The 26,983-nt window shown below is 41.0% G+C and overlaps 1 protein-coding gene across 2 annotated transcripts in view; it reads left to right on the top strand.

The window, feature by feature from the left end:
- Positions 1 to 11,468: 11,468 nt before the first annotated feature.
- LOC131239934 (protein CHLOROPLAST IMPORT APPARATUS 2-like) overlaps positions 11,469 to 26,983 on the top strand; it is a 31,600-nt gene continuing 16,085 nt past the window's right edge. For both annotated transcript variants that reach the window (XM_058237874.1, XM_058237875.1), the window contains exon 1: positions 11,469 to 12,181. In XM_058237874.1, coding sequence (XP_058093857.1) covers positions 11,513 to 12,181 — 669 coding nt within the window. In that variant the 5' untranslated portion in view covers positions 11,469 to 11,512. The remainder of the gene's footprint in view (positions 12,182 to 26,983) is intronic.

Genomic DNA, 26,983 nt, shown 5'->3' with positions numbered 1-26,983 from the left:
ACAATCCTCCCTTTCATCTTGATTAATTGGGCCTAGAAGTCGAGGCTTTTGAGGAGGTGTCCCATGCTGCGCATTCTCAATGAGCAGATCAAAATAATCCCATGTGTCATCGACCTCTTTGTTCATAAATTCCTTGTTGCACATCATCTATATGAATTGGCACATGGGTGAAGTCAGTCCATCGTAAAAAAAAAGCTTATAACCCGCCATATTTCATATTAATGATGCGAGCAAGAGTTTAAAAGATCCTTGAATATTTCCTAACATTGGAAGGTCTCTTCCACTTTTTGGGAGAAATCCATTATTGCTCTCGTCAAAGTATTGGTCTCGTGAACTATGAAGAAGTTTTTAAGCAACTCCCAAGTCATCTCGGACCATGTCCTTATCGATCTCGACCGTAAGGCATGAAGCCATGACTTGACCTTTTCCTTCAAGGAGAAAGGAAACAATTTAAGCCTCACAGTGTCATCAGACACATTTGGGAAGTGAAAGGTCGTTACAATCTCATTGAACTCTTTGATATGTAGATATGGACTTTCATAATCAAGTCCATGAAACTTTAGAAGTAGCTGGATCACTCCCAGTTTAAAGTCTACGTTTCCTACATTGTGTGCAAACACTATGTAGGAAGGTGTACTTGCCTTTACTGGTTAAAGATAATCTCACAGTGTTCTTAGTACAAGAGCATTGTGCACTTCATTCTTATCCACATGCTCCTCTAATGGAGGTTTGGTTTATTTGCAGCCATAGCTTGTGTTAACTTAAAGAATCTCAAGTGATGTCTAAGCTGGTGATGGATAGGCAATCCTTCGAGTAATCCTCCTTCACTTATAAGATGTAGAGTGTTATCACAAACCCACTTGGGCATGAAACACTCTCAACCGTTAAGTTCTAAAACTTAAACTAATGAGAAGGAGAAAACTACAAAAAATTAAAAATTCTGAAATGAGAGAAGGTTGGAAAGAAGTTACCTGATTAGAGTTTCTATGTTAAATTTCTACAAAACAGAAAACAATATTAGTTTCTAAAAATAAATTCAAAAAACTATACAAAGAAATACAGCAAAGAAGTGATCCTAATCCTAACTAGTTTTAATACTAATCAATCTCAGAAAAATACAGCCGAAAACCCCAGCAAAAGCACCAAAAACTTGTTCACAACCCCAAGTGTAGGGCTGCATTGTAGTAATAACTCGATGAGATCGAGGTCGAATCCACAGGGACTTATTTTGTACGTATTTTGAAATAAACTAGAACTAGAACTGGAATCTAAGTTATTCTAAAATATTGAAATTTGAGAGATTAATGATGAATAAACTATTAATAAGAATGGGAAAACTATAACACCAAGGATCCACTTGTAGCTATTATGATGCTACCTTACTTGATTCCACACAACTAGAATCAGAGTCCTTTCCTATCCAATTGGATGATGGAGCAGTTAAAATAATATTATGAACTTTTATTAGTTTAGTTCCCTCATGAAGCACCAATGCAATAATCGTAGGGAATTCATGCATCTACCATGCCTATAAACGATGGTTGATCACAAATTTTACAGACCACACAATTGTAAAAATAGGTAAGAAGATATTAAAAGCTTCCCCATCAGCTATTGTAATTGCAATCATAATAATCATAGAAAACTGAAAATATTACTTTATTCAAATTAAGAATTAATGGAAATTCAACATAAACTTGAATTAAAGTAATATAAACATCAAAATAAACTACAAGCTTCATCTCTTAGCTCTAGCTAAGAGATTAACCAACCATAGACATGATTAAGCTAAAACTCTCAAATAAACAAAAAAGCTAACTTGAAAAGGAAGAAGAACTCCTTGGAAGTAGCACTACCCTTTGCTCTACTCTTTCAACCTTAATTCGTGCCTAGAATGCCTTAGAAAATCCCTTTAGATAGGCTTTGTTCGTTCGACTTTCCAAAGCGCCTTAAATTTACGTAACTTTATGCACCTTCAATAAGACTTCGATGTCATCACCAGATCGTAGCCTAGTTAGATTCAAATTCATAAACAATCCTGCGTGTATTCTATATACCTTTGATGTGATCGACCGTCCTTCGATGTCATTGAAGAAGTCCTCGATGGAATCGAGAATAGTCTGAAATAGTCCAATGAGTTGAGCTCAAAATTCCTGAAAATATTGATGCCAAGGGTCGTCAATGAGATCGAAAATAGCTCCTAATTTTCTAGCGACCAAACTTGATTTTCCTCTAAAATTTCGATGTGATTGAGCCTCCTTCGATGGCATCGAACACTTACTTTAATGACAACGAAGTGTGTTCGATGTCACACTTCGATGCCATCAAAAGTCAAATTTAGCAGCTCCTGAATTCTGCACTTTGTAAACTCGATTTTCTTCCTTCTCATTGACCTCTTGTTGCAGGGCAACCTGACCCTCCTTAAGTAAAGCCAAGCGAGCTTCTACAGCAGCCCGATCACTATCGCGCCCCTACGCAGTGGGAGGAGAGCCCTCATCAGTGCCTTGGGCCTCCTTTTCTTCTTCCTCACTCTCTCCTTCTTCACTTCCTTCCTCTGACTCATTTTCTTCTTCTATCTCATTGCTTTCTTCTTCTTCACTTTCTGCCTCATCCCCATACTGGTTAAGTCGGGCTTAACATTGTCGAGGGCCAATCCTCATGTTATTGAGCGTAGTGTCATTAATGAAATGGATCGGCGCAAGGTCATCCATGTTAAGTCTGTAGCCGAACTCACGAGCAATCTTGCATTCAAGTCGGCCGAATGAAAGTGAGACATCATTCCTAACAGGTCGCGTAGTCTGGACTATCTGTAGTAGGGCGAACGTAGGCAAACACAGCTTGTCACCCTATTTAGCTCTATACAGGAAGTCTACCATCAGACGAGTGCATTCGGTATGGTTGCCCCACCTAGGATACACGTTATATGTGAAAATGCAATAGAGCAGGCGGAAGTCGTTTGTCAATTTCATCGATGGGAGGCATTTGCCTTCCTTCTAATGAACCAGTCGGCCGCAAAGAAACCGCGTGCGGCGATCTCTTTCTTGGAGGGTCTTGAAGTTTTCATCGCTAGCGTGCACCTCTCCATGTGAAATCCCCATGATTCGGGCCATCACGTCCACATTAACTGTCGCTTCCCGCCTCCCTATGAGAAGAGTGAACTGTAGGGGCTCCAGTAGTGGATTCCGAATGTGGGCGTAGAAGGCTCGAATAGTGTTTTCGCATGCATGAGACTTACCTTCAAATATGGGACCCCACCCGGAGTATACCAATAGGTCCATTACTTGATATAGTCCAAATAGCCTTTTGTCTACTGAGCTTCAAATACAACCCTACGGCCACGAAAACGACCGTGTTCGAAGCTCAACGGTAAAACTCTCTCGACCGAAATTTTGGGATCAAGATCCCGCTTCGACCTTCACTCTTAGGTGGCGCTTGTGCTAGCTTCGGCGTCCGCCTTCTTCCTTGGACGGGTAGGGCGGCTAGGCCCGACTTCATTTGTCGGAGCCCTCTTCTTCCCCATGAGAGAAAGAAGTGTAGAAATGGAGAAGATCACAGCCACAAGCTCGAAAAGAGCCATTTGAGCGAAATAAGATGGGAGGATTGAAGGGGTTGTTGAACTTTAAGGTTTTTGAGACACAAAGGGGGGGGGGGGATTGTGCACTCAAATAAGAGAGATTAGAGAAATAAGTGGTTGTAGAAGATGGGTTTGAGAGTGTGGTGTAGATGGTGCAAGAAAAAGGAAAAAGATGAGATTGGAGGGGTGATTTAAGAGGGGAAAATGGAACTTTTTGAGAGATAGGAAAGCTTGGAGGTGTGTAAGGGAGGAAAAGGGAGCAAAAGGGAAAGAATTAGGGGTCCCACACGTGTTTCATGGGCCCCACAGCCTTCCACAATAGCAGGCCCGACAGGCTCGGGCGAGCTAGACCGGGGTGCGCCATGGTCCTCTGGACTGGGCGGGGTGCCGCCCTAGTCAGTGGGGTACCGTCCCCCTCCCGAGGTGCCAAACGTGTACAGGGGACCCCCTGGGTCCCACCGGATTGCGAGGTTTGAGCCCCCTTGATCGTTTGAGTCGTTTCGAGTCCCCTTTTTGCATGTATTCACGCTTTTTGGTTTACCTAAGTGAGGAATAGGCTTGAATCATGGTCCAAACCCACCGATCGACAGCCTGGAGAAGGATTGGGATCATCTTGCATGATCACAGGTGCCCACGGGTCCGATCTCTATGGTCAATTTCACCTGTCAGCGAAATTGGGAGTCCTACGACCATTTCTAGGTTTTATTACTCCCCCTAGATCAAAGTACGTAAATGTGCATATTGTTACCATAACCCATGCCTAGTTTAATCCAAATCATGTTTTAATACCAACTTATAATGCCCTGAAAATCGGGGGTCGTGCAGATGCCCAACTCTCGAGTTCCAATGCATCACTTATACAACATAGATAATGATGATTAAATGTTGTCTGGATTAGTGCATTAAACATGAATGAGATCATACCGAAACAACATATCATACTCCAGAGACAATTAAGTTATGCAAGTGGAAGACTATGATAGTTGTATAAAACATATAAATGGATGTGAGTCCCCAGAGTATGAATATGTCACCAGCTCAAATAATTACATGTATAATTCCCAAAATAAAAAAATGATAAAATGTGATATCGTCTATCCATTTCCCTGTAGCCCCAATGCGCAACTCTAGGTCTACATAGACCCACCAGAGAGTTGCATGTAGGAGAACTCCTCCTCATCATCATAAAAGTCAGGCTCCATCTCGTAAACCTTGACATCACCTGCAATTACAATAGAGTCTGGTTGGTGTTTTAAAACACTGTCCCAAAGTGAGAGTGAGTGATCAACTCAATGGAGCTATAAGGCAAAGGTTAACATGTTATCAATTCAGTCAAGTAGTAATGATAAAGCAGTACAACACTCATATCCTAAGTACTCTTGTTAATGCAAGAATGGTATGTTGTAATGATGCATGCCCTCGCCTGCACTCCCTCAGCGACATCATCTCACGATCAAAGCACATGCAATGCAGTGCATGGTCGTGTTAGCCAAGTAATTTATTTAGGTTTATTCATATAGCAGATTCGGGAAGCTAAGGTACCTCCCTTTATATCATTTACCCAAACGATGATCCATCTAGGGTCGTCAATCCTAATTAATCACATGTGATAGGCAAGTTCTAGGTCACTACGGAGAAGCTCATCACCTCAGTATAGGCCTAGTTTATACTCAAGGACACTATGGAAAGGCTTGTCACCTTAGCGTAGTCCTAGGGTATACTCGAGGTCACTACGGGAAAGGCTTGTCACCTTAGCGTAGGCCGACAGCTCGAATACAGTATCTCATACTACCGTATTCGGCTCAAGAGTTTAGGTTGGTCACTGATCACTACGGGGAGGTTCGTCGCCTCAGCGTAGGCTGACAGCTCGACCACGGTGTCCCATACCACCATGCCCGGCTCATGAGCCTTAGCGGATCGAGGTACCAAGGTTAAACGGGCTTTTCATTGGTGAGTTTGGTACCTTTGATTCAAGCAGTAATGTCCATATATGGTGAACATATATTGGGCTAATCAGGTTACTTGACAAGCTCGACCGGTACGAGCGTACATTGAATTAATCAACATGGAGTGCATAAGCACTCCGAATGGCCTAACCACTGTCGACAATCAGCGTACGACTCGGATTCCTCAAACGTATCCGTCGTGGCTAACTAGTATGGCCACCGATCGTAAACCATTACCGATTGCCTGGACTACATCGTAGCCCCAATTACACTCCAACCAATAGCATTCACATGTGATAATCGAAGACAGCATGTGACAACCAAATCTAAACATAAATCTCATTCAAGCATTTCAACAAACACATACTACACATGTCATCATACATAGGCATTTCATCTGTAAATCACATAGTAGTAAGATAGGTTACATAAAGGAAACTGTAACTATGTATAAGGGGATTGAGAATCCTATCTCAATACCCACATTAAGTACATTACATCAAACATTTTCTCATTCAGGCATTTTATCAAACACTTAGACTACACATATTACATACATGTAATGACTTACTTAAAACACATATTATAGCAAATCCTTTCACCAAGGAGTTGTCACACGTACAACAATCAGGTATTCCCAAACATCCATCATAACAAGCACAAATCATAATTCCATATTCATTCAAACATTTAAACAAACACATGAAATGCATTATTTTCAACATAGTCCATATATATGTGTAATACGCGGAAACATCGTATCTAAGCACATGTGATAGCAATCGAGTCATTCATAAATCATTAACTGACTTTAAAAGCCTTGAAAATCATAACATAAACGTTTATAGTCCGCACATTTCGCCTGTAGACTCGTAACGAACTCAGTTTAAACACTAAGCCTTTGTCTATGACACAACGGCAACCTATTGCATGAAATAGGTTAGCATTTCATCACTTTCTCTCTTTGAATCTCTAAAATGGATTATGGTTAGGATTTCTTACCCAAGAATGGAGTCGGAATCATCGGAATAGTGATACGGGAAGGCTAGTTCAGCACGTGGAGTGGTGAGATCGAAGGCCAACAACGATCTCCCACTTTCTCTCTCACTTTCTCTCTCTTTCCTTCTCTCTTTGCTCTCTTCTCTCTCCTAGGGTTTGAAATTCGTATGGAATGAGAGAGGAGTGAGTTAAGGCACTTATATAGGCCCAAAACTGGTCTCAATGGTCCCAGGGCCATGATATACTTAAGTTATAGCCAAAAAGCGGCCGTTTCGGTCTAATGGAGCACATCTGGAGGCCCCTTTTCTGCATACGGTCTAGAGTAAGTCCCCTGACGATGGATCTACACCAGGATAAGTTTTCGGTCCGATCAGGTTCATGGATCAACCGTAGAGGATCAATTTCAGTTCAATGGTCACCGTTACTCGATCAGGGCGACAAGTACACTGACCTGTGTCGGAAATTTTCCCTGATCCAAGAGTATAGTTGGGTCAGAATTTAACGGTCTGAAACCTTAAATTTAGCTCGCAAGTGAATGACCCAATTCACTTAAGTTCGAGTTCATTTTCTAAAGATATTCGCGTTTCTCACACACTCCACTCCAGGCTCAAGTTGTGCATTTTTGGATATTATTAGGACTTGATTTTCGAGATGGTTGTCAAGCCCAGTATGGTGGTCATAACCATATAGTTTTACGGTAATCGGACTTTTGACGCGTGGTCCAGGTCCAATATGGAGTTTCGTGATGCTCTTGAGAGTAACGGGGTTTTGAGATGGATCCTAGATTTCTAGGCAATGTAGCGTTAGCGATTTTACTGGTTTTAGGTCTTATAGTTCGTATTGAAAACTGTCCAGGCTAATTCGACAGGTGATTTTGTTTAGCCCTTAATTAATCTTCGTTTAATTTCTAAAGGATTTGGTCCTTAATGATTTCTACCTGAGGTGGTCCTCAGGTCTTTGTACGGATTTTTCCAAGACGTTACAAATAGATGTAGCCAACGATAGACATGATTGAACTAAACTCAAACAAAAATATGAAACTAAGGTAGAACTGAAAGATTGGCGAAGAAGAATGGCTCCATATACTCTCCGATATTCCTTGCTCTCTCTCCCAAACCCTAAATCATCCTTAAACACATTCTAAAAACTCATATTTATAAGATTTACAAGCCATCTTATGCACTGCCTCATAGAAATGCAAACCAACTTTGAATTACATAGTCGCATGCACTATCGATGGGTCTTTGATGGCATCAACCACCCATCGAACATCAGTCGAGGGCATCAAAGGTCTCATCAAGGAATCAAGTAGAAACATAAAAACTATCCAGCAACGATTTTTCAAATTTCGGGAATCCATCGATTGTTCACTTGTACCCTAAGTGCAGGGTTACGATGTAGTAACAATCTCGGTAAGACCAAGATCGAACCCACAAGTACTAGATATGTGTAATCTTCTGAATTATGTAAGGTTTAGAGCTAGAGATTTAATTAAGTCTAAAAGTTGTTTGTAGATTAAATGATGGATTGAAGTTGTTAGAGCGCCAAGGATTCACTTGTAACTAGTTTCGATGTATATTAACTTGATTCAATTAAGGATAACTCAGCTGGAATTGAAGTCCTAATATATCCAGCCAGATAATGGAGCGATTAAACCACAATCATCATTCAAACAAAAATATGAACATTCATCAAATTGGTTTTCACATAAACGTCTTGCTGCAATGATTTGTAATGAATTTAAAGTGTCCACCATGCCCGTAGTCAATGACAAATCAATGAATCATACGAATCATACAATCATATAAAAGAGAAGAAAGCATTCAGAGAGTTCTTAAGCCTCAACCGTGCCCGGAGTCGATGACGAATCAAAATAAAACTAAAAATACTTCTTCTTTCAAACCAAAATCCATGAATAGTCTAACATATAATCATTCGTGATTTGAATCAAAGTAAAATAAACAATAAAACAACTACGAGCTTCACCTCTTAGCTCTAACTAAGAGATTCAGCCAACCAAATATATGATTTGACTCAAAACTCTCAAATAAAACACAAAAATCTACTCTAACCGACGGATTTGACGAGGAAGAAGTCCTCCTTGAATCTCCTCAACATGCTGCGATCTCTCTTCTTCTCCAAAAACCGTTTGTAAAAACCCTAATAGTGTCCCTATTTATAGGCTTGAAGTGAATCGACCTTGAAACCGCCTCTATTTACGCAAGTCAACTATCTTCAGTCACATTGATTCGATTTTGGTCGAACCAAACTTGGACTTCGGTCGGACCAAATTAATCTTTAGTCATACTAAATTAACTCTTGAAGTTGCTGGACTGTTTTTGGGCACTTTCAGTCGAACCCAGTTAGGCTTTGATTGCACCGAAGTTTGAGCTTTGGTCAGACTGAATTAACTCTTCAAGTCATTGGACAGTTTTAGGTGTTTTCGATCGGACCGAGTCGAGCTGAAAGCTCTATTTGCTACTGTTTGGACTTTGAAGTTATGCCAGTCTCCTTTCTTCCTTTCTCACTTGGTTTTCTTAGATCTTGGGCCCTTGAAATCTTCAATTTTGGTCTCCAAATATTCATCATTGCCTTAGTGAACTTTAAGCATATATTCCTATGCTTTTAGCATTCTTTTCAATCTAAACTCTTAAATTTACATTGCAAGACAAACATGCATAAAATATATCGATTAAGCATTATCATGTTCATAAAACTAAGGAATAAATAGGGGAAATATGTAATATTTCACACTCAACATCGATGACATCGAAGATCCTTTAAAGGTTGATTTGGAAAAGAATCGAATGAAGGATTTTTCGTACGCGTCAGTAGTGGGGAGCATCATCTATGATCAAGTCTCCATGCGACCAGATATTACATTTGTAGTTGGAATATTGGGCATGAATTTATCCAATTCAGGAATGTAACATTAGATAGCTGTAAAAAAGGTATTGTATTACTTGCAAAGAACAGATGACTTTGGACTCACATACAAAAGGTCTGATCATTTAGAATTAGTTGGATACTCAGACACAGATTATGTTGGTTGCATTGATAAAAAGAAGTCCACCTTAGGCTACATCTTTATAATGTTTGGTGGGGCTTTATCTTGGAAAAGCATGAAACAGTTAACCACAACCTCATCCACCATGGAGCTAAGTTTATTAACTATCATGAAACGTTAAATCAGGCATTGTAGTTACATCGTTTCTTCTCACGTTTGCGAGTATTGGATCATATCCCAAAACCATTAAGAATCCTTTGTAATAACTCAAGTGTGATTTCCTTCTCTAGCAACAACAAGAATTCATTTAGGTTAAAGCATATCGACATCAAGTATCTTGTTATGAAGGAAAGAATTTAAAATCATCTAGTGTCTGTGGAGTTCATCAACACTAAACAGATGATTGCGGATCCGCTCACTAATAGTCTCCATATCATGCTATTTCAGGAGCATGTAACATATATGATAGTCATTAATCCCATAAATGTATTTAGTTAGTGGGAATTGAGCACCTTTTATTTTCATAGACATTGAAGAGATCTTATTGATAAAGTCTTAATGATTCTGATATAAAGTTAATTTCTAATTCTCTCTATATATGTGCAATTTGTTTTGTGCAAGCAGAACTAAAGTCATGTTTCGTTGGAGACATTTGAAAGCTCCAGGACCTCTTAAGGATAAACATATATCATCACATTGTGTGTAATCCTTATATCACACCTCATAGTTCCTTATTTATGTTATTAAAACTAGTAGTATTTATGGCCACACTTATTCTTACTTTGCCAAGATAAAATGTTGTGATGGCTACCATGATCCGATATTAATGGTCTTGATGGACCACATTGTAATAGCATTGCCCGTATTATCCAACAATTATATTAGTTAACTATTTTGATGTTTTCTTTAAAATTATTATATGTTTTCAAAAATTAATTATTGATATTAATTAATATGGCCCAAGTGGGAGAATGTAAGAATTCTATAAGGTGGGCCTTATTTATCAACAGTCTGGATTGCAACGATGGTTGGATAGTGTGATCGGGAGTACTAGTAGACTCCACTTAATTGTGATTCATCTAAAATCGTATAAGAGGTGGTACGTTACAACTATGTCATCATGCGTACAGTGTTATAATTAGACTGGGATTGACAAATTTGTGTGGAGCTTTACGGAGAGAAGTTTCAAAGGGTTTCAAACTCATCAACCCTCTAAGCTATATAAACAGAATTAGGTCCCCAGGCCTGCATATGACTTAAGATTTTTATTTGCTTTTCATCTCCAAACTCATGTAAGACTTATAGAAGGACTTAATAGGGATTGAACGCTAAATAGAGGTCTTCTAGGCCATAATGATTTGCGAGGAGAGTATGTCACTTGTTGTTAATGCAAGGTATCGTCATTCAAGCAAGCACATGTATAAGGTTGCACCCCAAGGAGCCCAGGCTTGTCTGTCAGCGGGGTACTAACCACAAAACACGAGTCAAAACACAGCAGTAAAGCCCTGCCCCGGAGCCGCATGGCAAACCTATTAACAATTTAGTTTGTATGTAAATGTCCTGGTCAGCCCAAGAGGAAGGTTTCAGGTTTCAGTGGTTTCAGTTCCCACTGTTTCATTTTGTCTGGCCCACCTGAATTTCGTATGTCTGATTTTTTGAATCATGTTGTATTGTTATGCGTAAAAACAGATTGACAGAGTGGATTTACGACGGACAATTTGGTGGACCCCACTCAACCCAGGCACTGGTATATATATCTCTGTGACCGGGGTCACAGGCAACCCGCTCGCGGGGAAATCCGGATAACAACATAATCCACAAAAATTGCCCAATATGCAAACGCCACATGTCAGAAACCCAGATGAAGAAATGTACGTCTAATCTGATCACATAGAGTTGACGGGTCATCTCAAGGCTCCTGCCAAAAAAGTGCAGTGTGACCTTTTTTGCCCTTTTTTTTTTTTTTCTTTACGAAGGAAGGGTACCATGTGCCACACACAGAACCACCCTATGAAAACCACGAAACCCACTTCAAAACCAAAACCAGCCCGGAAAACCAGGACAAAAACCAGGAAGCCCAAGTTCCTGAGCCTGAGCCTGAGCATGAGCCTTGAGCAACAGCTATCCCCAGAAACGACCCAAATGACAAACCCTCAGCTGACCCTTTTCCCTTTACACCCGGAAAACCTCTTCGAAGAGAAAGAGTCGAACGACAACAACGTCGCCTACTTGTTAGAGCAGGAAGGTGGAGGAGGGGCCACGCTCAACGGCCTCCTTGGCGGCACTGGCACCTCCGAGGATTCCCAATCTCTCTCGCCGTCGCTGCTAACGTACGCTTACGGGGGCCAGGATAAGGATAGTGAAGGGGCGAGCACGCTGGCACAGGCGGCGCTGAGGCAAAAAAAGGAGCGGGACGTGAGCGAGGAGAAGTGGGTGCTGTATTCGGATGTGGTTGAAGAAAACAAGGAAGAGGAGATTAGCAGCTACAGCTACAATAGGCAGCAGGAGTTTGGTTTGTCTCTGAAGCTAGATTACCAAGAGATATTAAATGCTTGGTCCGACAAGGGTTCTCTTTATATAGGAGAAGATAAAGAGGAGGAGTGCCCTCAGACAGTTCCCGATCAACCCCAAGATGATGATACTAGTACCACCAACGTGAGTGAATTTGATACATTACTTTTTTCTTTTCAGTTTTTTAATTATTACTTGTACCACTTCTGTTGCATGGGTGACACGTCCCTGATCATGGATTGCTTATGCATATAATCGTCGTCCTAAAAATAAAACTGTGATAGTCAGTCCATGCCTTAAAGATGATGGCGATGGCAGCTTTTGCTGAGCACTAGCTAGCGTGCCAGATCTGAGAGCTTTCAAATATAAATGGTTTTATGAGGCCGACCTCATGGGAAGTTCCCATGAGATCGAGCTGTGTGGGGCCCACAGTGATTTGTGTCGAACATCAACACTGTGAATTTGATGGGTCCCATTTAAATTATGGGATATCCCAAAAATCAGCCGTATAGGGAATACAGGTGGGCCATACCATCTAAAATCATGTGAAAACATGCCTAAAACATATAAAAGCAGTTGGTTAGGCTCACCCGAAATTTAGATGCGTCTAAAACTTGATTTGACCCCTCATCCAAGTGAGATACACATAATAGATAGGCTGGATTTGTGAACCACATCCCTTGGGCTGCTCAGCAAATGATTATGAATGTTTTGAAGGGAGGGTAACCCCTCTCAACTTTTGTACGTGGTGTGCCCACCCAAGTCATGGGTTGACTTGATAATTTAAGCCCGTGACCCAATGGGGAAGATGTTTGACACACATAGCGGTGGTGGGTCGACCTGGTGGTACCATTTCCACACACAGACGGACCTCATGGTACCATTCCCCTCCTACATATGGCCTCGTAGTACCGTTAATCACTCTCTTCTCCTTTATTTATTTATCCTATGGATGGACAGGCCTATTTATTTATCCCGCCTACCCTACTTTAGCTTTTGTTTCTGGAGTTTAGAGCTACCGACCGGGGAAACCACCGTACTTTTCCATTCACTTACTCAAACAACTCCTCTAACGTGAGAGAGGCTTTGTCTCCACTGTGTGACTAATTGAGTTTACTCCATGACTCGGTCATATAAATGCTACACGCGCTTGGCAGCTTGTGTCTGAACAACACGCTGCCACTCTGTTTTTACTTATTATTCAATTATTTTAACATTTATAAATATTATTAATTTAATTAGAAAATAATGAATCATGTGTCAATCCAACTTGTTGGACATCGAATCTAGGGGTGTTTTCATTTTTATTCTTTTTACTATATTAGGAACATACTCATTCATAGGCGTGGCAGTGATTCAGGTCGGGTTAACTAGCTCTGGCGTTTTATGTAAGATGCTGCCCCAGCCAAATCGTTGTGGTAGGTAGAGACGGGCCCATTTAATTAAACGTGTAACGGTTAGGTTGAAGGCCATCTACATAGGTTTTGATTGGGCTAGGCCAGGAAACCCAATTCAACTTGAACAAAGTATTATGGATTTCTGAATCCTGTACCCCTCTATATAGGTTGTAACACTTGCCACCTGTATGACGATAAGTGTTGCAACTACTTTCAAAATGCTTAATCGATTTTCTACATTTGGGTAAATACTAGGAGACTATTCATTTGAACGAGTGAGGACCATGGTTTAGGAATCCAAGCCATCGACAAGTTGGTACCAAAATGGATGATCTAGGACTGCTCCAAAATGTCCCCAGTTGAGATTTGTTCTAACCAATGTGATACTTGGCCATGGGTATTTTTAGGCAGACTAATCTAGTGATCTATGTATAGTTTACTCATATGGATTGGGCAATATACACGTTCCAGATATCGCCTATATTATTAGTATCATTAGGTCAGCGATACTGAAACTGTTATCTAATATTGTTGATATTTTTGATAATATTGGCAATACTTGTTGATATTATCAACACCAGTGATGCTTTGATAAGAAACTCCTATTAAAGGTCCCTGGTATTAGCAATACCATCGATAATATCCCTAATGCTAGGGATAATATCTATGATATCAAGGAAACATTCGTAAATAAACAAAAATTAACAAAAATTTGAGAAAATTTTCAAAATCTCAAAAAATAAATAAATAAATAAATAAATAAATAATAAAAAATCCATCTTTCGAGGATTTGTGTCATGCCTTTAAATCCAAAACCAGGGTTAAGGCTAATAGTAACCTTGAGTTTAGGGTCGTGATTTGGGTTAAGGTATAAGTAAACATTCATCGTACAATCCATATCCAACCACACAAATAAAAAGACAAATTAATGAATTTTATGCAAGTTTTAATCATAGTAACATAAATCATCCATCAAATATCCCAGCGTATCTCATGACAAGGAATAAATATAAACTAATCAAAAAGCATCTTGACACTCCAAGCTTACTAAAACAAATGATCAATGTTATAATACTTGTTCGATCAACTTTGAAGCATCTCCACATATTCCTTAGTCTGTGTTTTTTTTTCATCAATGAGGAGTATTAGCCAAATTGTCCAGTAAATGATTTTGAATACAAGATATAGCACAAGTTTTTTTTTACAAATATAGAAATTTAAGGAAAACACTTAAAATAATAAAAGGAATATGCATGGTGTATCACAACTTAAGGTACGGTTTATCAGTTATTACCATAACTAATTCCTTTTTAATTGGTCTAATCTCACTCATTACCCATGTTGTTTCTTGAATCTGGACGGGTGTCATGCCTGTAAACGTATGTATTCTTGTACCCACGGCATGTAAAGGACAACAGGGGTGCTAGTTTTGGTTGGGGACCCTTCGATGCCTAAGTCAGGTAGGCAGTATGAAAATAGAAGTGAAACTTGAGTTATGGTTTTTGGTGCTGACCTTTCTCTAATGGTAGTGGGTGTATTTATAGGATGCTTAGGCGGTTTTTAGACTTGCGTATCTTAGTGAGATATGTTGGATCGCTAGAGGATCATTATTTGGATGGAGATCTACTTCCGGACATATCATCCAGCTTGCCTCGGTCGACGTGATCTTCGGTTAGAATCATGCAAAATGTTTCTTTTCTTAGTTTGAGGCGGAATTCTCTCCGAATATTCCGCCTCTCAGATCGAGATCGATTTGGTGAGCTCATGAGATGGGTACTATTATTGAGCTTCGCCCTTAAGCAGCTCAGCTCAGGATCGGCCCAGGGGTCGTCTCATTGTTGGTACCTCACTACCTCAGGAAGTTTGCCTTGGTATTTTAATCGGCCCAGCTTTAAGGTGCCCCTATTATGATTGGTTGCATTTCTCATATAGCAGGCTAGTTCGGTTTTCCTCACAACAATTGCTCCCCTACTGCTGAGCTTGTCGCGCGTAGAGAAGGGCATCGAGTCAAGTCGGACAGGATTGGGTCTAACTCGACTCGGTCCGACATTTTTAATGAACTGACTTGAACTCGATCCGATCCGGGACCGAGTCCAGGTCATCTGAGCCTGACCCGAACTGAGTCCTACTTGGTCAGGTTGGGTACGGTTCGGATCGAGTCTTCTGTTTTATTTTTATTTTTTTGAATTTTTTTTAAAAAATATGATTTTCACCATTAAAAAATTCGTAGGGCCCACCATAACGTTTATTTTCCATCCAATTTGTTACTAAGGTCACAACTACATGGATGACGAGGAAAAAAAAATTTCATATTTATCCGAAATTTCTGTGACCCTTAAAAGAATTTCAATGGTAGACGTTCAACCCCCTATTGCTTTTTGCAGTGTGGTCCACTTGATCTTTAGACCTCTCTTATTTTTCGGCTCAAGCCTTAAGACGAGCCCTCCACATGGATGGACGGTTTGGATATAACACATACCTCATGATGGGACCCATAGAACTTGCTGACGTTAATGCACTAGCTGGCCTATTGCGTGGTACACCTGCCAATCCGCTTCTTTATCTTCATTCTTTCCTTGGAAATCGAATTGCATATTGAGTCACTCAGTATGCTCTTATCGTACTGAGTAAACTTAGTTGGGCCCACCTTTAATGTATGTGGTCTATCCACTTCGTCCATCCATTTTTCCATCTAATTTAAGGGGTTCAACCCAAAATTAAAGCATATCCAAAGATGGTGGATCATACCATAGGAAATAGTGGGGATAATGATTTCCACTGTTGAAACCATGCTAGGCCCAACAGTGATGTTTATTTGTCATCCAACCTGTGCATAAGATCATACAGACATTGATGAGTGGAAAACACAAATATAAGCTTGATCCAAAACTTTTGTGGCCCCTAAGAAATTTTTAATGGTTGAAATTGAATTCAACTGTTTCTTGTGGTGTGGTCCATTTGAACATTGGATATGCTTCATTTTTGGGCTTAAGCCATAAAATTATCTAATAAAATAGATGGACGGAACAAATAAAATACATATATCATGGTGGACCTCACGGGGTTTACTTAGTACGTTAAGCGTAATGAGTTACTCACTACGCAATCCGCTTCCCTTTTCTTGTGTCAAAGGTCAGAGCTCGGTGCTTGATGCACCTTGAGCCATGAGCTGAGACTTGAGAGGATGGATTGGCTACTCCTGCCATCAGCCAATGGCTGGTGGTCGGTGCTCTGTGGACCCCGCCATGATGTATTAATTTCATCCATGCTGTCCATCTATTTTTTTAGATCATTTTATGGTATTAAACCAAAAATGAAGTATATCCCAATCTTAAGTGGACAACATTACAGGAAACAGTGTTGAATAAACGTTGTGCAGATCGGATCAGATCGGATTGGTTCGGATTGGGTATTGATTCGAACTCGACTCGTTGTGCGGTTGGATCTGAGTGGGCCTACTCGATGTGACCCAATCCTGGCCTTTGGTTCGGCGGGTCGGATCCGTCGGTTCGAATCGGATCCTGCCCGGCTCTAGTCGCGCGAGCTTGGGAAGTAAGAGCATGAACTGGTCTAGAAGCGCGGAACTAAATTTTAAAATGTAAGTAGCTTGCTCTTTTTACCTCAAATTTATCGTCTAATAATGAGGGCGGGAACAGAAAAGGTGGCGCTCGTCGTGGAATTCGATAAAGTATAATGGCAATTGCGTGGTACGGGGGATGCTCATTAATTGTCAAGCGTCGTTCGACCTCTACGCAATTCACCAACGGACAATTGTCGCTCGAGTCATCATGGTCTTTCCCGGGCTAACCTGGCGTTGACATGTAGAGGGGCATATTAGTCGAAGAGTCTTCTCGAGCCTACATGGCTTTAGTCAACATTAAATGCGATGTCACGGAGACTTTATAAGTATAGGCTTTCCCCATTTTTGTTTATCAACTTGCTTTGTGAAGCCAAGCTCTGCCGACCTAGTCATTCTTCCTTGCCTTCAGTTAGCGGGTCCCCTTCAGTATATCAGTTGGAGATACCGGTATTATTCGATACACCCGTTCTTCTTTTTCTTTTATTCTCTTCTATCATTTCCTTTTAACATCCTTTCCAATTTTCTTTATGTCTTCCAGGGAGAATTCTGGGGCCCCTCCATCTCCGGGGCCTTTCAGGGGGAGTATGTGAATAATAGTAGACTCCTAATCTGCCCCAGCTCCAGGCTCTGGGTCTCAAGGGCCCACTCTTCCTCCTATGGAATTATCGCTAGAGATGACACCTTGAATAGGGGAGACCTCTTTGCCCTAAGAGGAGTGGGCCTCTCATCTTCCAAGGATGTGGCTCTTACGACCAACATCTTTATCTCTAGGTTAAGGACGGGGGGCTTACATTCCCTCCGATCAGAACACTCAATCCCGAGCTTAGTGGGGCTTCAGCCTCTACGGGCGAGAGAGCTTCCAGGCCAGCCTCCTACGAGGGAGGTGGCCTTATACACAATTTTCTTTTCATGCGGCTTGCGGCCATGCTTTCATCTAGCAGTAAGAAAGATGCTCCACCATCTTAGGGTCACCCCTGGACAGCTCAATCCTAATGTATGGAGGGTTGTCTTCGTCTACTATTTACTTTAGTAGCAGGTCGGCAATTTTGAGCTCTCCATGGATGAGCTCCTTTACTTATACCAGGCCAAGAGCAGCCCGGGCTCTCGAGGTTGGTATTATTTTTCTTCTTGGCCGGGTAAGGGTAAAGCCATTATCACCAATAATCCGTCCTCCAATAAGGGCTGGAAGGACATGCGGTTTTGGGTACAGGAGAGTGGGAGGCCCCTGCGGCGGAGCTGGGTGGATTGTGAGCTCGAATTCCTACCTCATTCGCCCTCCCAGATCGGAATCTATGTTGTGCTGCCATACTTAGTTTTTACTTAATTGTATTTTGTAGTTGTCTGACTTGTCTCATTATTTCTTCTTTTGAAGCTTTTCGTAAGTCTCAGCCTAGCCTCCCTGCTTTCCTGCTTCACCAAATCAGGATGGCCAAAGAGTGACCTATAACCCGGAAAGATTGTAGGAGGTTGAGCACTTCTCAAATCCTATAATAGGTTGGCCTCTCTATGGCGGCTTCAACATGTAAATATGATTTCTTCCATTCTCTACGAATATTGCAGCGCTAATTGATTTTGATTTTTTGCTTTCTGAAGAGATGTCGGATCGTCTGCAGTCGAAGAAAAGGAAGTTGCCATCCGCGGACGTGATGGAGCGGCTAAAAGCCGCTGCTAGGAGGATAGCCCCACCATCCCCTGCTCAGCATCCTGCGGCGGGGCCCTCCACGGGTAGGTATGTCGCACATGCGACAGAGAGGACGACAGTTGTGGTTGCTCCCGAAGATCCTCCACTATCTGCCCAGGTAGAAGCTGAGGTTGCAGTCGTAGTTGCAGAGTGCTAGGCGGCAGCTCCGATGCCAACTGTGTCAGGCTCCCCCTCCCCCTCCCCGAGCATGCCTTCGAGGGAGGTAGTTGACTTGGATACATCTCCAGCCCACGCTGAGGAGACCCGGGATGAGGCTTCTAGAGCTCCAGAGGGTGCGTCTGAGCACTAGAGCTCAGCTCCTAAGGGGGCAGCGACAGCGGGGGCGTCATCTTCCTCCCTCCCGAGACATATGGCCATGTTGGCCAACTGGGGGTGAGGATATGTTTTCGAGGAGGAAGTGAACGTGCTGCTATCCTTGCACCCTGACCTCCTCCTCTCAAGCATGGCGGCCTCACATATTAAGGTGGGTGCTGGTTGTTGTAGTGGAAAATACACATGAGGCTAAACATCTCTTACTTTATATATATATATATATATATATATATATATATATATATATATATATATATATATATATATATATATATATATGGATGTTGTCCTGACCCTTTCTCATTTATTTGTACAGGGCGCACTAGGGGTTCTTACCATTTGTCAGTTCGCACTTGATCTAAAGGCCCGAGTGGAGACTACATCTTGTATGGCGTTTAAGGACGGCCTGCCTAAGATCATATTATACACCGATGGGCAGTCTACCACAATAAAGTCGACCATGGTGGTGACTTTATTGGTACCCTTTCCGACTATTATTGGCAGAAGAACACTTTCTTCTGAGGTCACCTTTTACCTTACAAAGCCGAGCAGAGGGGTTTGCATATGTCGTAATCTTGACCTCCCGACTCCCATTTTATCGAACGTGGCCATGAATAGAATGTATGCCGAGCTCCTGGAGTCGACCAATATCCGATGCACTTTGTGGTTAGCAATGATCGTGGCAACCACTAGTGTGTCGTCTTGGGGATCCTGAATCCCTCATGCATCTTCTTCAATGAAGGTGACATTGCATGAATCCATTTAGTGTTCCTTCTTAGGTCACCCGGTGAGTTTTACCTGATGCTCTTTTCCAATACCGTTTGCATTCCGCGCATGGGCTCGGCGTGCACGGTTTGAGTCTCCACCCCTGGGGGGTTCCCTAAAGATGGTGTGTATTTCGCCTATTACTTTGTTGTCAGCCTACTTATCGCATGATTCTTACTGCCTAGCTAGTTGATCCTCTTTGCCTTTGTCGACAAACTCGTGTAAATACCCCTTCCGGATGATGGATTCGATCTCCTCATTGAGGTCAAAACATTCAATCGTATTATGATTTTGTTCCCAATGAAAATAGCAATACTTCTTCTTGTCCCGCTTTTCGAGTCAGTCCTCATCTTATTTAGATACCTTAGAATCCTCTTGTTTTTGACTTTCATGAGTACTTATTCTGTTGTGATATTCAATGGGGTATATCTGCGAAACCAGCTTTCTGGAGGCTAGCTAGATTTAGGGACATTGCTCTGGTTGTCATCCTTCCTCCTTTTGGAGCTCGTTCTGGGTTCCTCTTTCCCTTCTTTTCCTTTCCCATCTCTTGTTGAGCTACTCTCACCTTTAGTAGTTCTACACACGTTGAATAACTCCTCTGCGTTAGAATACTTTTGAGCTCGGTTGAGGAGGTCGACGAGAGTTGTTGGGGGCTTCTTCCTAATCGAAAATAGGAACTTCCCTTGCTTGAGACCGACCATCATGGCTATGAGAGTGACTTGATCAGAATAGCCGTTTACCTAGACAACCTCAGCATTAAATTGAATGATACAATCTTTCAAGAGTTCGTCCTCTCTTTGTGTTATTGTGAGGAGGTGGGTCGAGGGTTTCCTTATGTCTTTTCCACCAATGAATTGGGTAGCAAACGCCCTTCTGAGCTGGGCAAACGAACCAATGGATTTTGGTTTCAAATGTCTGTACCACTTTCGAGCAATCCCAGTCGGCATTAGGGAGAATGGCTTACACATCACAAATTCGGAGGCACCATGAAGCTTCATCTATGCTCTGAAGGATTCCAAATGTTCGATCAGATCCCCAAAACTGAATATGACATTCAGAATCTGGACAATAATTGGGCTTGCATGATGTCATCCGTAAACGGTGGTTCCGTCTGTTTGAGTAGGGCATCAACGGAGGTCGGGTCTTTTGCCTGGCAGGCTCGTTTGTTTGAGTATGGCATTAACAAAGGTCGGGTCTTTTGCCTGGCAAGCTAGTTGAATATCACCGTACTGATCCCGAATTTCTTTTATTTCTGCCCCCCCAAGGGAAACTCATTTGTAGTTGTGATCTCCGAGACTCTCGCCTTCTTTTTTCTAGTGTACGTCGCAAATTCGACTTGACAAGCTTGGTGGTTCTCAGGGTTTATGTTGGGACATGCATATTTCCTCTTGGTCGGGCCTTGGCGGCGTGTGGCTTAGGGTGGAAAGGTACTGAGTGAGATTGTTCAGTTGTTGCTTCCAATTCTATGCATTGATCAGCGGAGAGCGCGTGTTGCCTTTCTAGCAATCTCATGATGCGGTTGATGTTGACGGTCAAAGCTCTTACCTGGTTTTCGAGGGAAATAAGCCGGCTTCCTTGATTTTGGGATCTTTACATGATTATCGATGATGGTGGTTGAGACCTGGGAGCTGACCGTGAAGCCTGGGGGTTCTTAGGCTGCTCCTCATGCACAGACTTAGTTGCGGTCAGTTCCCTTCCATTCTTTTTAGCCATTGAGGGAGAAGAGGGGAAGAATGGCGAGCCACGTTGATGTTGAGGGGAACTTAATGGCTTTGATGTTGTTCCCACAAATGGCATCAAACTGTTGTTGCTTGAATCTAGACGAGTGTCAAACCTGTAGACATACGTATTCTTATATCTATGGTATGTAAAGGACAGTGAGGGTGCCAGTTCTGGCTGGGGACCCACCGATGCCTAAGTCAGGTGGGCAGTCAGAAAGTAGAAGTGAAACTTAATTTAGGATTTTTGGTACTTACATTTCTTTAATGGCAGTGAGCATATATATAAGATGCTTAGACAGCTTCTAGACTTGCTTATCTTGGTGGGATAAGTTGGATTCACTGGAGGGTCCTTATTTGAATGGGGATCTACTTTTGAAAGTATCGCCAAACTCACTTCAGTTGGCATGCTCTTCGATTATTGCACCAAATCTTTCTTTTCTTGGTTTGAGGTAGAATTCTCTCCAAATATTCTGCCTCTTAGGTCGGAATTGTTCTGGTCAGCTTAAGAGGTGGGTCCTTGATGTAGGACATGAAAATTAAATATGATATGCGAGATTTTAGGTTAAGATCACGTTAGTTTAGAAACAATTACACAAATTCCATATCCCACATAAAAGTCCAAACATTCAATTAAGGAGAATATATGCGGGTCCAAGCCTACACATGATAGGGCTGGATCAATAAAAATTATGAACTAAACGATACTTAAAGATAAGAAATAATCATCCGCATATGCATAATAATCAATCCCTAATCCAAGAGATTCAGAAATTCCAATTCGGGGAACCCTAGGGTAAGAAAAGGGGCATAAAATTGGAGATTTAAATAATGTAGGGTTAGGTTTAGGGATTTTGGGTGAAAGCGGAGTGAAAAAGAGGAGAGACGAACCAGAGAAGTACCGCACACATGGACAACAATAATGGCCCAGACGCACGTGAGTGTAATCCCGGCCACACGTGTGTGGGGCCCACTATTCAGAAAAAGGCCACCTTGGCCCTGGTGAGTTAGGGATGGACTTCAAAACCCCAAATCCCAGCTCGATTCGATGTACGGTTTGTGTGTGGTGCTCCGCTGAAGTTTCAGTCCTCCCATAGGGCCAGATTTTGAAATTTTATTATAGGGAGGAGAATTGCTGCAATAGATGATTGATTCGAAGTGTAGACGATGGGGTGAGATGAAAAGAAGGGATGGTAAAAGATTGGTAGTAGAGATGGCGATTGATGGGGGTGAATCTGGATAGATGTGGCTTCGCACCACGGTAGTTAACCCTTCGATAAAGGGAGGGTTTCGTACCCAATTAGGCTTCACAACTCAGAGAGTAGGAAAACGCAGAATTTTTATTAATCTTCAATTAATCAAAAGAACTACAAGGGGTGCCTATTTATAGGAAAACCCTATACCCCAAAACTCGCGCTATACGCGCAACCTATTACTTCGCGATGAAGTAAACTTAAATAAAAACCAATCAAAGAAATCTAAAGCGTTCATGATGTTCTAAATAATAACAATAAGCAAAACCTAAAATATGAAATCAATTCGACTATTGGGCCACGATCATGAGATCCCATGATGGGCTTTTCTTGACTATCGGGCCCATTCTTTGAATTAAAACTCCCTCTTCTAACTAGGAGGCCCTCTTTGGACGTCGTCATCGAGCCAGATCGATGGTGGGGTCCTCCTTCGTATATATGTGCGTAGAGAGCGGTGTGCGTGCGCGTGATGTCCCCATCAGTCATGTTGCTGATCTCCGCCCTTAAGCAGGTCAGCTCAGGGTTAGCCCAAGGGTCGTCTCACTATTGGTACCTCATTAACTAGGGAAGTTCGCCCTGGTATTCTAATTGGCCTATCTTTAAGGTGTCCCTTCTATGATTGGTTGTATTTCTCGTATATCAGGCCAGTTTGGTTTTTCCCACAACAACTCACATCACTTAGCATCACCCATCACTCAGCATTAGTCAAAACTCATATTCACTCATCTCCAATTGGACAGACAGGTGCCTATATTCTTGGCCACGCTGAATTCCACAAAAGAGTCATTCACTCATAGGGATTCAATCCTGATTGACACAGTCCTTATACTCATAATTCATTCACTTATAAACATACCTTACCGTCAATCAAATAAGTCACTCATATATCAAAACTCACCATCACTTATGGAAGTCACTCATAACCTCACCATTACTCGTAAACATAGCATCACCATCACTCTTGAAAGTCACTCTTAAAATACCCTTACGTCCACTCATGAATAATCCTCACCTTCACTTGGATGATTTCCTCTCTTTGGTATTGTAGCCATCAATGAAAGCAATTTTCTAGAAGTAACTCATTTTCTTAAAACTTTCCAAATGTAGAATATTTTACTATAACCTTCCAAACAAACACTTTTCAAAAATAGTACATTTCACATTAACTTTCCAAATATAGAAACTTTTAAAAAATAACACATTTCATAATAACTTTCCAATTTTAAATAAGAAAAATATAAATCTTGGATTTAGAACCACTCTTCCGAATACTCCTACAATTACATAGGGTGCCCCTATTGGGGTCCTCTGCGTACACCTCTTGTTTAGTTTCCATTTTGGGCTCATTTTTCTTATTAGATGGCTTAGAGTTCTTAATAACTCCATCTTGACTTTTCATACTACTTTAGGAAGCTTATTATAAACAAACCTTTCAAATTAGGATTTTATCCTAAATAACCACTAAAGATATTCAAAATCGGTTACGTAACGACTATAATGGTTGTTACGTAATGATAACGGTCATAATCGGTCGTAAAGGTCCTGTAATGGCCCCATAATAATCTTGTAACAATTTTTTCAAAAAATAAAAAAGGATCGTAACGGCCACTACGGGGGCCGTAATGGCCGTTACAACCCATATCATAACGGTAACAGTGGTGGCCATTATTGCCACTGTTACCGTTTTGGAATACCTTGTAACCACCACACAAACAATGTTCTCGGGTTCTCCTAATAAGTCCCCTAACCTAGCCTAGACTCACTTAATTACATCAACAGTTCATTACTATGACCCCAAAGGTCATATATCGTAATTTATGTTTCAATTTAGTTACACATGGACAGTTCATGACATAGGTTCACCTAGTTTAGTTATAGAATTTGAGGTCCAAATCTACTTCCATGGATCCAGTCCTCCTCACTAATTTTACACGAGTAATCCAATTCAAAAATAGTCACAAGTTACACACTTGGGTCCTAGGTTAATGACTTGGGCCATTAATATGCTTTTTGCTCAAAGAAGCACAAAATCCCTACGGGCTTAATTTAATCATACTGTTCACATGTGATCCTTCAAATTAGCTTTTACACCTTAATTATTTTATTTAAATAAGGCATTTTTCTGAGTTCATTTAGGGCTTGTTTGATTTCCAAATTACAATGCAAATGCATTGTAAATTAGTCATCATTCCTTCTTGTATTTCCCTTTCTTAGATTGAGATTGACCTTGACTGTAAAAATGTTTTGGTGAAAATAAGAGGTGGGAATATATTTTAGATGTAAAAACTGTAGAGCCCACATTGATGTATAGGTCATATCTATGTTGTCCATCCATTCTGCCATCTCATTTTAGGGCATGAGCCCAAAAATGAGACAAATCTAAAGCTCAAGTGTATCACACCGCATTAAGAAGCGGGAATTGAACACTTATCATTGATAATTGCTTGGGGGTCATTGAAATTTTGGATCAAGCTGATTTTTATGCCTTCCCCAACACGTTAGCAAAGTAGGCGAAACAAAAACCATTCTACCTCAAGTCATGTGTTCATGGAACTATATCTAGATAATCCAACGGTCCAGGTTTGAGCTTAATCAAAACTTTACTCTATAATCAGGCTTTAAAAGGACCCTTTTAAGTCTGAAAATTAAGTCATAACGTGGCTACTTAGGTGGTCAGATCTGACCCAACTCATGGCCATTGCAACACTTCATATGACCTGATTTGATCGCCCATTGATCCTTTTGATTTGTGGCCGATCTAAGGTCCGGAGATGGATCCTTTTTTAAGGGTTTCAAAACCTTTGATTAAGGTCTAATGAAGTTATAATGGTCAGATCTGATCAATGTGATAAGTCTAGCAGTATGGAAGGTTTACACGTTCAATAAGGTTCGCGGTGAAGCAGATCGTAGAGACTTGCTAGAAGTTCATAACAAATGTTTTTATGGCAGTTCTTAAAGGTCTGAATCTGATCTAACCTAGATCACCATCCATTAAAAAAAATAAAAAATAAAAAAAATCATCAACGGTCCGGATTTTCCCTCTTTTAAGGCCTGTTTGGACAATCCAAATCTGGCCGTACGTCCAACGGTCCTTCTTGGGCAGTCTTTTTCTGGATCATCATATGGTCCAGATTACTCTAAAAATTTGTGATTTTTCTAGGATATGAATCATTTAGATAATGTTTTTCATTAGATAATGTTTTTCTTTTTAGGATGGCCTAGAGATGGGTTAGATTCACTTGTGAACAAGATAAAGTTCGAGTGTCCGGCCATTACGTTTATGGCTTGGTTTTGTAGCAAGTCTCAAAGTGGACCCTCTATTGGGATGGCCTGGCACTTGATTATCAAATGGCCACTATTATACGTAAAAATAAAAACAAAGGAGAGATGAATATACATATATATATATATATATACACACACACACACACGCCACCTCTCTTCTCTCTCTCTCTCTCTCTCTCTCTCTCTCTCTGTCTGTCTCTCTCTCTCTCTCTTCTTCCTCTCTTCACGTCCAGCCCTTCCCATAGGAGCGTGAGCTTCTTATTTAAGTCCTAAAGAGGATCTAACGTGAGGTGTAATTATACTATTCTTGATATATTGTGTTGATTTTTCACCCAACCTAAGCAACTAATTGAATTCCGGGTATTCAAGAAAGGTGAAAACTTTTTTAGGCAAAAATTTTTGGAAAAATATAATTCACACATATATAGTTCAATCCTTCATACCATGTGACGAAACATGCTTTCATGACAAGGAATGGAAATTTTATACACTTATTTAAGACTATCCAAAGGACTTGTTGAAAAGAGAAGTGTGTTAGGGAATTTTCAATACTCACACTATTCTCAAGGTCGTAATCACTTGTTCCCATGATAACGTATGTATGAGGAAACATGTGATTCCAATTATGTGAAAATAAATAAATAAAATAGGCATCATGTACTTTTCTTCAAGTAAAATAGAGCCGACCTAGTGATCTGATGGGGTCCCTACTCATATCTTAGTGGTTGACTCATGAGAGTTTCAACACTAAGGTCATGGGTTTGAGTATCCATTTGTGGTGTGTGTGGTTGTGAGAGTGCGTTTTAAAAAAAAAAAAAAAAAAAAAAAAAAAAAAAAAAAAAAATAGTGATCCAACGGTGGATTGTCTAAGTTGATAAAAATAAAAATAAAAATGGAATGGATCGTCTCTATCGGAAGTGGTTGATCCAAAAAA

Source organism: Magnolia sinica, chromosome 3, assembly GCF_029962835.1.
Source record: "Magnolia sinica isolate HGM2019 chromosome 3, MsV1, whole genome shotgun sequence".
In the NCBI taxonomy this organism is placed as follows: domain Eukaryota; kingdom Viridiplantae; phylum Streptophyta; class Magnoliopsida; order Magnoliales; family Magnoliaceae; genus Magnolia; species Magnolia sinica.
The sequence above is the reverse complement of the archived record's forward strand: the minus strand, read 5'-3'. Positions and strand labels throughout refer to the sequence as shown.